Consider the following 13,446-nt stretch of genomic DNA (forward strand, 5'->3'; position numbering starts at 1 on the left):
TCTATCACATATCACACATATTTTCCAATCTCAATCATAACAAAATCTTTTTCTAATAAAACCAAAAATCGAATTCATGCCCTCCCAAAAAAAGGAAAAACATACCTCGCATATCCGAAAAATATATTACAATTCACTGCAACATCTTGAGAGTGCCCTCAGAGGGTGTCCCTCTAATGACGTCATTAGTAGTGGCAAAAACTAAAGACCTCTGGAGGTACGGAGGACTGAGGAGGTATATTTAGTTGTGGTATATATATTTATGTATATGTATTGTAGTGGAGAAAGGGCTTGATGAGTTGGTTTAGTGGTACAAAAGTTGGACTATTGAGTAAGAGTTTTCAGGTTCGATTTTTATTGTTAATAAAGTAGCTAATAATATTATAAAATGAGGTTTACTTATTAGCTTTTTTTAAGGTTCCTATTGTAATTAATGTATAATCATATGTATGGTGATATCTTACAAACATTAAAAGTCCCTCTGTTACTCAAAACTAGTAGAGCTTTTTTCCATTAATCTACGTGAGTAAACCGTGATTTTTAGTTAATTCAGTATGTCTCACGATAGTTATTATAAAAATATAATAAAATTTAACTACAATATTAACCTTAAAATCCTTCAAACTATACTCTAATATGGTCATTTGCCATAGACTCCCATACATAAACCACAGGCCCATTTCCTGACCGCAAATGACGGCCAATAAAAAAAAACCCACCAAATATCCGCTGAAACAATCGAAAACCGGAAATGACGAGATATGAAAAATAGACGCCTATCAGAACCAACACCTAGCAATTACCATAGAAAAATCTACCTTAACCAAAAGAGAATAGGATTCAAAATGAATTTGACAGATCTATTTGATTGTCGAATAGAGAATTTTGGGTAAACGAAAATGAGTTTTCTGTTTCAGGAGTTAAAGTTGAGATTTCTTTGTGGGAGAAGTGGGTGAAGAAAACTATTATGCCTGATGTCTTGTATGAGTGTATGAGATTATTGAATGGTTAGATTGTGAATATTGAAATAAGGGATAGTAAGTACATATAATAAAAAGTAGATTTTCGATGTAATATTGCAAATGATTTTGGATATAGTAAAGGAGACATGTGTTGAAGAAATTGTGTTTTTTTGGGATATAAATGGTCATCGTTACTGAAAGATTCTTTTGGTGTTTTGTCTTGTTTAGTTTGTGATTTTGAGTACTTCTGCTAGACGTACTTATTAAATCAATTAGTCTTTGCTTGTTTTATTGCAAGATAATGACGCTTTAAAAGTATATCATTCTGTGTCTATTCTAGTCTAACCGCCGTACTCAGAGTCATTTATTGGTTACTTAACCCAGTCCTTGGCAGTTGTTTTCGGAACAAAATCTTACTACGGAGTATTAAGGAGTCTCGTGTCCCTGGGTTCGGCAGAAAGATAATTATTTGCTAATTAGCACGTAGATTGTGGTGTTTGATCTCTGAATCGAAATACTACAACGCACTTGTAACGCCTCTAGTGTTTCGGGTGTGCATGGGCGGTGGCAATTGCTTGCCATGAGGTGATCCATCCAGCTCGTTTATCGGTTAATACCATATAAAACCTAAGTCTAAGTCTCACCCAGCAACTCATACTAAACTTACCTATTAAGGAAAAATCATAATAAAACAACTACAAAATCACAGTCTATATAAGACAAACAAACAAAAAAACCCCAAAATTCACTATCAAAAGTGACCGTCAAAATAAATGCCGAAACTTTGGAATTCGAAAATTTACACAAAACCGACTGCGTATCAAGTGATGCGGGTTTTTGTGTCAGACACTGGCCACCATCGGTATGTCTACTATGACATTCCTTGGTACGATTTTGATTAGAAGCCTGTTATTCGATGATGGTTTTTTGTCTCTTTCTCTCCCCTTTTCTGTCTCTTTTTAGGGTTCCGTAAGTTTGAAGGGAAAAAGCGGAACCTTTAATAACTAACGTTGTCTGGTTGTATGTAGATATGACTATCGCCGTTTGATTTTCTTGTATCAACTAAATGGTTTTATTAGTGCAAGTTACGTATATCGTGTAGTAACGATTCGTGACATATTGTAATATAGTATATATTGTAATATAGTATATATTGTAATATATATATAGTATATATTACGATATGTCACCGACTGCGTATCAAGTGATGCGGGTTTTTGTGTCAGACACTGGCCACCGTCGGTATGTATACTATGACATTCCTTGGTACGATTTTGATTAGAAGCCTGTTATTCGATGATGGTTTTTTGTCTCTTTCTCTCCCCTTTTCTGGCTCTTTTTAGGGTTCTGTAAGGTAAAGGGAAAAAGCAGAACCCCTATTGCCGTAAGACTTAGGTCTAATTGATTGTGTGTATGTTGGTGAGTGAGGTTACTGGAGGCCCAAATCCCCCTTCCCAATTCCCGATTCTCCTTAACCCTTAAATTTCTAACCTCCAAAAAGCCGGCAATGCTTTGTAACGCCTCTGGTGTTTCGGGTGTCCATGGGCGACGGCGATTGCTTACCATCAGCATCCTTAAACTTACCTTCCATAAAAATATTTTTCAATACGATGAAAAATATAAAAGTAAAATATGTTTTACTATCTACAGAACCCTTTGTAGCCGCATCTAACTCGCGCATATGTAGTATTTTTTTTATTTTTATTCGCATTTCTTTTCGGCGTATTTTTTGGGGGAAAATGAATATGGATGCGTTTGAAAGCTTCGGTTTTCTTTTTTGGTTTTTGAGTTTATTTTTTATCTTAAACGGTTGCCTTTCCAAAATGGTATGTATGGCGGCAAGATGACTGAACTAATGTTCTAGACTTTCAACATTGTTGCTTTGGTAGACTGATTTTGACTTATTTTGATGTTGTATTTGGGACGTAGTGAAAGTGATAGTTTTGTGGGAGTTTTAAGATTCATGGTTCAAGGTTAATTATTAATACCTTGAAAGGCATAATTTTATGGGGTAAATGATTATTTTTTATTTAAATGTCCGTCTTGTATTATTATTATTATATTATATTAAAATATTAGACACGTATTTTTATTTTCTCACAAAAACAAATACTTTCGAAGCTATGTTGATTTGAAATATCCCGTGAGTCTGAATTACAATACACTGTTACTACTACAATTTTATTTGGCACACAAATCACCTTTAAACGAATTCATCCTGCTTATATTATACCTCAGTTTAAAAAATTGTATGTACGTTTCTTACTCTTTCACGCTAAAACTACTGAGCGGATTTAGAAAGAAATTCCAAACAGATATAGGTAATAGGGTTGAATAAAAAACTGCTTTATTTTGATAACGCGGTAATTTCACACAGATACGAATGGAATAGTCTTGAATAAAAACTACTTTTTTTCTCAATAACTTAACTATTTTGAAGTAGTTCGCTAATTTCTTTTTGCGTAACACACAGGATTAATTTACATGAAATTTTCAATCAAAATTGACTCATAGCACAATTTAATTAAATCACGATTAGTGACTGTTGTGGCCACAATGTTTACGTATAAAATATCAAAGATGGAGCCACTAAATGCGATGTGACGAGCAAAAAACATTAAAATAGAGAATTAATTGCGAGTTATACAGGACACTGTAGCGATAGCAGATACATTTTCTAACTATCTAATGTTTTATGGTATTGAATAGTTGAAGTATGAAGTTTGAAGAGAGAGATTATTGCAGAGGTTCGGAGGTTTAATCCCTGGGAGAAAAGACAACATTTATTATTTTTCGAGGATTTTTTTGAGCAGACGGATCACCTGATGGTAAGCAATCGCCGTCGCCCATGGACACCCGAAACAGCATAGGCGTTACAAGTGTGTTACCGGTCTTTTGAGGGTTAGGAATTGAAGTATTGTTGGGGAATCGGGGATTGGAAAGATTGGGGACCGGTAACCTCCTCACACAACGAAACACAACGCCACCGTCGATTCACTTCGGTTTTCTGTGAGACCGTGGTATAACTCTGGTCGAGCCGAAGCATTGCTCTCCCACATTTAAATTTTGGTTTTTGATTGGTTGCTCATAAACTTGTGCATTCACTTGTAATGAGCATCTAGGCGAATGTTTCATTACAGAAAAATAAAGAGAGCGTTGTAGTGAGCATTCTATTAGGCGTCCTGGATCTCTGGATCTCGATATTCTATCAAGCGCTCACGCTTGATAGAATATCGAGCATAATGTTGTAGGTAAATCTCGTATTAATATAATATTATGTATTCTATGTGAATATTATGTCATACTTTCATAAATATGACATAAAAATTCACTATCTATAAAATAAAAGCAATTGAAGTTTATCTGCTATCCGTACGTACAGTTGACGAATTGAATTTTGATGAGTAACAGCCGGCGTCGGTAGCTCATTATCATTTCACCATAGCCGTACCAAACGCAACGCATGATACACGCAATGCAGTATGACAAGTCTGTACAGCTATCCAAATGATCAAGCCAACTATCAAGGTGTCGGAGCTGCGGACTACCTAGCCGCTTTACCGAGGCCCCGGCTCGAAACGCAGGAGTAGGAGCGAGGTGGTTTTTAGTCAGTAAGAGTCTGACACTCTCCGCCTCACCCAAGGCGGGAGAAGTCATTGGATGATGTTAAGACTCAAAAAAAACTGTCAATGTATTAATAATGGAGAAAAGTTCTACTAGTTTCGAGTCACAGTAGGCTGTGCGACGTCGCCGCGTCTGCGCATACTACTCACGATGAAGAGTCCCTCTGTGACTTGAAACTAGTAGAGCTTTTCTCTATTACCGTGATGTTTAGTTAATTTAGTTAGTTTTTAAAGATGAATAGAATTTGAGGACATCTTTTGGTTTTCGATATTTTTAATCGATTTCAAAATGGAGGAGGTTTTTAGTTTAACCTGTATGTATGTATGTTTGTGCGCGATTATCTTGCGTTTGTCTGAACCGATTTTGATGCTGTTTTCAGCATAGTATTTTTCAGACTTAAGAAAAGGTTTTTGTGATATTACCTGACTTAAAAAATGGAGGCGGTTACAAGAATAGAAGGTTCTTTTTAAAAAACACTTTGGAAATCATAGAGTTGCGGCTTTATAGGAGTTCTATTAAATTTTCAGGTTATCAAAAATAATTATTTTTTTCATTTTATCATTTAGGTATTTTTATGGGTCGAAGTTTGGCCATTATCTAACCTGGTGATTAGCGATGATGCGGTCTACGATGGAGCACGTCTGCCCATGAGCAACCTATTCCCTCGGGCTTTGAAGACACCCAGAAGATATTATTATTTATTTATTTATTTATATTGGAACTTCTGATCTCCCTGCACAACGGCATGCCGAACACGTTTGAGCTTTAACTCAATATGTGAATTGAAGATTGTCTCATATCGATGCAATCTGTGGCCGACACTATCCGAGGTGACAGGCATAAAAGTTGCTTTTAACATCGCCAAATGTGGAGATTTCTAGATGACTTGGAGATATAATAGGAGTTACCTTTCTTATTATTTTTTATATAACGAGAATAGTTCAATTTTCAATTGGTTTGTTGAGGTTTTGTTGTGAAAAAATTAATTATTTCAAGATTATTTGAGTTGGTTTCTTTTAAAACTTAATTTAATTCATGTTATTTAGATGTGTATAAAACAATGAAAAGTATTTTTACCTTCTCCAAGTTTTTTAGGTCCTTACTACTTATGGATATTTTGAATGGTTTTTAAATAAAATAACAAGATTTACCGCCATATTTAGAGTCTCTTAATGATTACTTAACCCTTAGCAAAAGTTTTCGGAACAAAATCCTTACCAAGGAATAGTTTAATAATCATTGAATGTCTCTCAGAGACTAAACGGCAGTAAGTATATAAACCTAAATAATATAAAACGTCACAGTAAAGTAATATCTATTTCACTTACCTGAGGGCACATTTTGCAGTGATACTTCCTGGCGTGAGCATGCAAGGGCTGGAGTTTGGTGGGACCTTTGCCCAGCGGCTGTGGGACCACCAGGAGACCAGAGCCAGTGTTGGAACCACCCACTGGTGATGATGATGAAGAGCCTGGAAGAAGGAAGGGTTTGTGTTAGAAGAGAATAATATGATAGGATGCTTGGTCAGTTAGGAATTTGGGTGTGATTGTTCAACTACTCTATTGTGTTTTGTAATACCCTTTAAAGGTTTAATTTCTGCTCAAATCAGAATGAAGATGTGTGACTACTTTGACTGCACGGTTGGCGCGGTGAATAAGCAACCGGCTATCGTGCAATGGGTAGGCGGTTGGATTCCCGCACGGAGTAACTCTGTGTGATATCATATATGTGATATGTTTCTAAACGCAACCACCACACAGGAGAAAACCCAGAGCCGGCCCATTAAAAAAAAACTTTTATACTACGTTTAATATAAGTATAAAAATACTTAAATTTCAAATCATTACGGAACCTAAAACCCCATAGTCTGTACTCATGGTCTACCCATATTGAAAAATGATACAAAAGCTACAGAATCTACTCATAAGAACAGGGTACATACAATACCAACCTGATCGACCAGGCCCCAGGCCAGCGCCATACAACATCTGGCTCATGGACTGGTGATGACCAAGACGGTCATCTGCCTTCTGATGGCCACCCACGGTACCATCTCCTGTGCTCATCTTAGCCTGGAAAAGAGAAGAGAATTGGATCATTAGATTAAGGTTATCAAGAGCGGTTAAGAAGATTATCAATACAGTTGGGTAAAGTAATTATTGGTTTGTTACATATCGGCATTTTTTTTTATTTTCCAAGGGATCGGTAAAAAATATAATATGTCTTGCTTTTTTTAACACATTGAACACCGTGGTGATCACCGGTGACCGACTCTAGCGGAGGATTTGCCTTTAATATTTTTCTATTGGCAGTCAAAGTACGGAGTTTGGTTGTCACCGAAACGAGTACGGCAATAGTCAGGGCCAGTAGACCAAGTGCTGATTTAATTTAAAATATTTATAAAAAACAGAACCTTCTTCAAAAGTTAAACTGTGAACGTCCATTTTATAAGTCGGTTTAAATACATAAAATCTTCTCGTAAGACTGAAAAATATTATGCTAAAAACCGCAACAACATCGGTTGATCCAAACGCGAGATAATCGCGCACAAATATACATACATACAGGTCAAACTGAGAACCCCTTTTTCAATAGGTTATAACTGAGAACCTCTTTTTAATAGTTAAAAAAGATGTTCTCGGTTTGATCTGTGTTTAGAACATTACAAAAAAATTATAAAAATTTGTTATTTCTTTTGAAGCGGTATACGCAATTTGCTGGGTTAGCTATTCAACAGTACAATATGATATCATTCATACAAAACATAACAACAAAACACACACACACATCTAAAATCTAATAAACTAAAACCCAATAAGTAAAATAGATAATTTACAACCGTCCACAGCGTCAACAAATCATGTGAAAGTTTTGGACTTTAATAAATAAGTTTATACCAAGGGACGATGGTCAGAGACGCCATGAGTCAGAGCTGTGGTCAAATAAATCATTTTGGAGTAGACATGTTTGGTTTCCAGTTTAACCATACTGAAAACTGAAAGCTAGTCAAAAAACTAGTCTAGTGGTGGCTGCGGACAGCCTAGTTACCGGGTCTCCGGTTCGAAAAGCAAGAGTAGAAACTCCCTCTCGCCTCACCCAAGGCGGGAGAAGTCATTGGTTGATTTTCCCTCTCAAAAATAAAAGTGGTAGTAGATATAGTACCTGTGAAATTTTATTTGGCTGTCAATCACTTGAAAATTACTAAACGCATTTTGATGAAATTTGGTATACAGACAGGGTATAAGCTGACTTGGATGATATAATAGTTTTTACGTTATATAATTTAAGTTAATTTTTTGATATCCTCATGAGAAATACTGTACATGAAATTTAATTTTTCGTATATATTTTGTAAGTATTTAACTAGATGTTAATTATTTCATATACATAATAATAAAATGTAAGAAGAATTTGCAAAAATATCATAAAAATATGACGCGAAAACCCACATGAAACTACGAATTCAACCCCACAAACATTTCTAAATTTAACCCTACCACCGCTGCCGGTCACACAAGAAACTAATATTTTAACCAACTAAGAGGTCCGGTCATAATTTTACTTGATCACGGGACAAATCGAGCGTCACTAATGAAGCTACAGTGTTACCGAGAGTCGAAGTCATTTGTTTAAATGCACCCCCGGCGTTTGGGGGTTGAGATTTAATGTGTGACCTTATATTTGTTAAGATCGTCCGGTCTTTGTGTCCAGAGTAGGGTGTCGTTTGTTTTGTTTAATGTAATTGTAACACCTAGTTAGGTAGGTTTTGTTTTAAGTTGTCAATTTCTAGAAATTTAATAATTTTATTGATAGTTAAAAGAGTTTGTGGTAAGATCGTGTTAATCTGTTTTTATTTATTATGACACTTGAATACTCGTAAGTAAACTGATTCAAATTGCTTTTAACGTGTTCTTTACTTACTTCTTAGGACCTCTTTATTATGTCTAGTTTTTATTTTATATGTGGTTCTACATTTGGCCACTATCTCGCGTTGGAGCACGTCTGTCCATAAGCAATCTATTCACTCGAGGCTTGAAGACACCCTGGTTATACCCATCAGGAAAAGACTCCGGCAAAGAATTCCACTCCCTAGCAGTTCGCACAAGGAAGCTTGAAGCGAAGCGCTTCGTGCGAGTGGGTGGGACATCTACCATGAAACGGTGGCGATTGTCTTGTGGTTCGGTGATTTTGACAATCGTAGATTAACATAGGTTTTACGTCTCAAATAGGTTTGATAATATTACTGACTTGTTACAATCCTATCTTTCTAGCCAGGGTAAATTTAAAATACGTCATAAATTATTGTATCTTCAAGACAGAATTTCATACATAGCATGAACAATTGAACATTCGTTAATTTCCAAATCAAAACACACGTAACTCAAAAAACTTTTTAACAACTTCATAGCTACCGAGTCCTAAAACAAAATAATCTCATCTCTCTCAATAATAACCCCAAAATTTTATATCATAATCATTGTGATACGTGTTCATAATACAGAACCAAACTGTACCCAACAGTAACATTAATAAATCATTAACTATTTCGAGGCAGAGGAGGTATTCGTCGTGAATTAATTTGGTAGAGAAAACGCCCCCTGGACACGAGAAGAGAAATTTAATTTTAGTATTAATCACACCGGCAGTTTAGGGTTAAGTTGCGGGTGCGAACTATAACTATGCGAGGGTCAAAATTGATATTTGTGTCCGATATACGTTTGGTGTTTGTTGATAATTTATTTATGTTGGGTTTTCGATTAGGAGATTCTGAAATTACACAAATGTGTGTGTTTGAATGTATTTTTGAGGTCCATTGTTACAATTTTCAGAAACACAATAGAAAAAGAGTTATTTTGTCCTAAGCTACTATTACAAGTATATCAAATTAAAGATAACATAAAGGAGTCCAAAGGGACATTCTTTTTCTGTTTTTTTCAAACAAAGAAGAAAAGCCCAGTTACGCACTGAGTATCAAGCATTCTTGTATGCCCATTAATACCTTAAAGGAAGAAAACAAAAAAAAGTATTATATATCGCAAAAGTACCTGCATATTATAGTAATATTGTACATCAAAAACAGTTGAAACAATACAACCATGTTACCCATAACAAAGAATTCAAAAATAAATGTTTTTATTTTCCCAGTAAAGTACTAAATATCTATTCTACAGCTCCATTCCTTCTTAAACTATACATCATAGAAAACTTAATCTATATCTAGGGATGCATAAAGCCAACAAAGTATATAGGTCACACAATATTCTCTAGAACTTTTATGCTAGCATCGTAAAACCGGCGAAATACACTCAAGTCATCATTCGACGAAATTCTTTAGTACACCGCCATCTATCGAAGGCTAATGGCGACTTTTGACGTAAACTACTCTCCGCGTGACAAACAACTCGGGTAGTTTTCGACCCACTTCGCCGGTTTAGGGTTAAATAAAGGAGGAAACTTAATGCTGCTTCTGTTTTTTTTTCGTTTAAGTAATGGCGTTTGTTTGTTTCTTTCTCTGGTTTTGTTAGAAATAATTGTTTTTGTAGCAATGAAATAATAATGTTCTAAAATAACGACTACCATTCAAGTATACGTCACGCCTTTTGTCCCCGAAGGGGTAGGCAGAGGTGCGCGATACGGCACGTAAAGATATAGGTACAATGTAGACCTATTTTTCACCATTTGTATTATAAGACGCATATAATAGGGGGTGAGCCTATTGCCAAATACTGGGCACAATTCCAGACTCTGTGCTACTACTGAGAATTTTTCGAAAACCCGAAAAAAGCTCAGTAATACTTTGCCCGACCCGGGAATCAAACCCGAGACCCCTTGTCCGTCAGTCGTACTTGCGACCATTCGACCAACGAGGCAGTCAAATAAATGTGAAATAAAAGATTTTTCTTTTCATCTTACTTCAAATCATCATTTTAAAAATGTTTTCGGAAAACCCACTAGGAAAAATCGGTTCATTGCACCCGTAACTTCTAGATCGATACTTTACCTAATAAGTGATTCAAAGTGGTTTAACAACAGAGGACGTTTTATTATTTACGTGGGCGCCATTTTCTACCAGAAGACTTCGTAATAGCACTTAAACCTTACTTCTTTGAAGCCGTTAGGATTACATATGAAATGTGACAGCCAATGTTTACTAGTTATGTTGTGAGGATCTTTTAATGCTGAAATCTTCTCCGTGTGAGAAGTGGCTTTAGTTAACATTGTCAGAGCACATTTCTTCTCATTATTAAAAAAAGTTTTAATAATTTCTAACTAAATTCATAACAATTTAAAATTAAGAAGCAATCATAATTTTGTCCTAGGCTAAGCACCAGAAAACAGCAAATCAAAGTCAAAATTATTTATTTCAAATAGAAATATTTAAAAAACAATGTCTTTCGGTCAGTTTTCTAGTGAAGCTATTTGTTCGTTCCAAAGTGTAGATTCCTTTGGAGAAGAACGAGCAAGAAACTCCATAGGTTACTCTTTTTCAATCAGGTTCACAATACAATTTTTGGTTACATCGTTTCATCAATCAATTAAATGATCTATTAAACAACTAAAATAAAAATTAAGTACCATACAAAGAAGAATCTTTCTATACAAACAAACGCATACCAAAATAGAAATGTAGGCGTGTTCCTGCATAGGACAGTTGCAAATGAGTGTCTTTTGTCATAGCGCCCGAGTAGAGTGTGAGCGCCCTAAGGAATATGTAAGTTGATTCACAAATCTGTCGCGGCGTTTAGGGGTTGACCACACTTGGCGGTTTTTTGGTTCGTGGCATTGAGTAATTGCTGTTTTTTGGTTGGTTGTGTGGTTGTGTTAAATATGTAAAATGTACCACGATGATGAAAAGTGGAACACGAAGGCTTGATTTTTGATCTTTGAGACAGGTGGTAATTTTTTTTACTATGAAAATAAGAAAGAAGTTATATTCAAAAAAATATTAGTAGCGTTGAAATGCTGTATGTTTTCACTATCTACTTCAAAATTCAAACAAATGTTACTTGTAACACTTCAAGTTTTGCAATTACTAGCTTGACGATAAGTTACCTCATTTGAAAAAAACATCGAAAAGCAAACTGTTCCTGGGTACTGCAGGATTGAAACCTCGTCCCCACTAGGAACATTTGTCGAGCGACATGTGTCCCCAGAGACATCGGGCGATGTCGGGCGACGTCGGACGACATCGCCGCGACATTGTTGACTGTGCGACAAGGAACAGTTTCAACAAGAATTTCTTGTATTTGTTCTTAATGGTCATTGATTACACGATAACTCAATCAAAACAGTTCAGCAATTAACAGTAAATCTTCAGGTATATAAGCTTGTACATAAGTACATTTCCAAGTATTGAATTACAAAACGGTTAAATATCGCTATTGAACAAATTGCCGTACACTAGTGTTATAATTTTAACTTGGCCAGTTAAACTGGACGCATAAAGTTGAACCAATTATTTTTACACTGCAATTATCCGAGGTGTTTTAAATCAATCACTGAATTAACAAATACTATGCAATTATAGGTTTTGTACTACGGTAATAAAGTTGTTTTAGTAATTGTAATTATGTGTACTGAACTAAGTATATAAGTACGTATATGTTACTAGACTGCCTCGTTGGTACGAGTGGTTTTGCCGCAAGTGCGACCGTTGTCAGACAAGTTTGATTGCACGGTTACCGCGGTGGCTGTAACAGTGTGTGATTCACTAATTGTTGTTTCGGAGTCTGGAATTGTGCCCAACATAATGGCAATAGGCTCACCTCCTATTATAGTGGACTTGTAACACAAATGGTGAAAAGTGGGTGTACATTGTATAGCGACATTACGTGCCGTAATGTGCAACTTTACCTACCCTATAGGGGATAAAAGGTGTGACGTTACGTATATATTACTAGCTTCTGACAGCCGCTTTGATCGCATTTCCTTGGGATGAAATGTATCCTATTACCTAAGTCAGTTCATAAAGGGGCCAGTAGAATACCAGCGCAAGATTGTCACGAGCACACATGCACATGCTGAACTGGTCCCATTTCAACGCAACCTTTGGGTCATTTTTTATAAAATATTTAGTATTACCGACTACATGATTTGAATAGTATATCTATGCAAGTAAAAATATTATGCGCTCATTGGGCAGGACACGGCTGAACTCAACTAGTCGCCGCGTCTACACACGCAGCTTATATGAAGAGTCCCTGTGTGATTCGAAACTAGTAAAGCTTTTCTCCATTAGTGTACGCGAGTAAACCGTGATTTTTAGTTAATTTTGATAACAACTGTATTATGTATACCTGTGATTTACAATTAATAAATTAATTAGAATTTGATAAAGTTACTACCATAACAATAACGTATCATGCACTTTTAGAAGCTTTTATTTACTAAAAAATACAAAAAACTAAAAAATGCTAATTTAAAAAAAAAAATACAAAATTAGAAAATGTAACTTATATCTACTCGTATGCAACTTATTTAGATTGCGCAATCATTCAACAATACTTTGGCATTTTTGATGGCCTAATGTAAAACTCACCTCGTATAAACTCGTTTGTTTATTTTTTTGTTTTATTGAAACTGACTAATTTCTAAAGACTATTATAATAAAGTAATAAATTGAAATAGAACTATAATGCAGCTACTTCATTAGAGCCAGCATAATAATTATACCTCCATTTGCCCCTTTCAGTTAATTTACACATCGGTTTCTTGTGGGTCTATTTTTATTTTAAAACTTCTAAACTACTTAGATAAAAATGCAAATAATTTAGACAGCATTAATAATTCTACCACTATTTGCCATACATACATACATAACCTCACGCCAAGTCGTCCAAGGGGTAGGTAACAATGTTTT

General features: G+C 35.5%; 1 protein-coding gene across 3 annotated transcripts in view; it reads right to left on the minus strand.

Moving 5' to 3' along the window:
* LOC118280641 (zinc finger protein rotund) overlaps window positions 1-13,446 on the minus strand; it is a 174,574-nt gene that overhangs the window by 86,976 nt on the left and 74,152 nt on the right. For all 3 annotated transcript variants that reach the window (XM_050699388.1, XM_050699389.1, XM_050699387.1), the window contains 2 exons: window positions 6,538-6,658; window positions 5,915-6,057 (listed from right to left, as the gene is read on the minus strand). In XM_050699388.1, the coding sequence (XP_050555345.1) occupies window positions 5,915-6,057; window positions 6,538-6,658 (264 nt within the window). The remainder of the gene's footprint in view (window positions 1-5,914; window positions 6,058-6,537; window positions 6,659-13,446) is intronic.

Source organism: Spodoptera frugiperda, chromosome 16 (genome assembly GCF_023101765.2).
Source record: "Spodoptera frugiperda isolate SF20-4 chromosome 16, AGI-APGP_CSIRO_Sfru_2.0, whole genome shotgun sequence".
NCBI classification, from domain to species: domain Eukaryota; kingdom Metazoa; phylum Arthropoda; class Insecta; order Lepidoptera; family Noctuidae; genus Spodoptera; species Spodoptera frugiperda.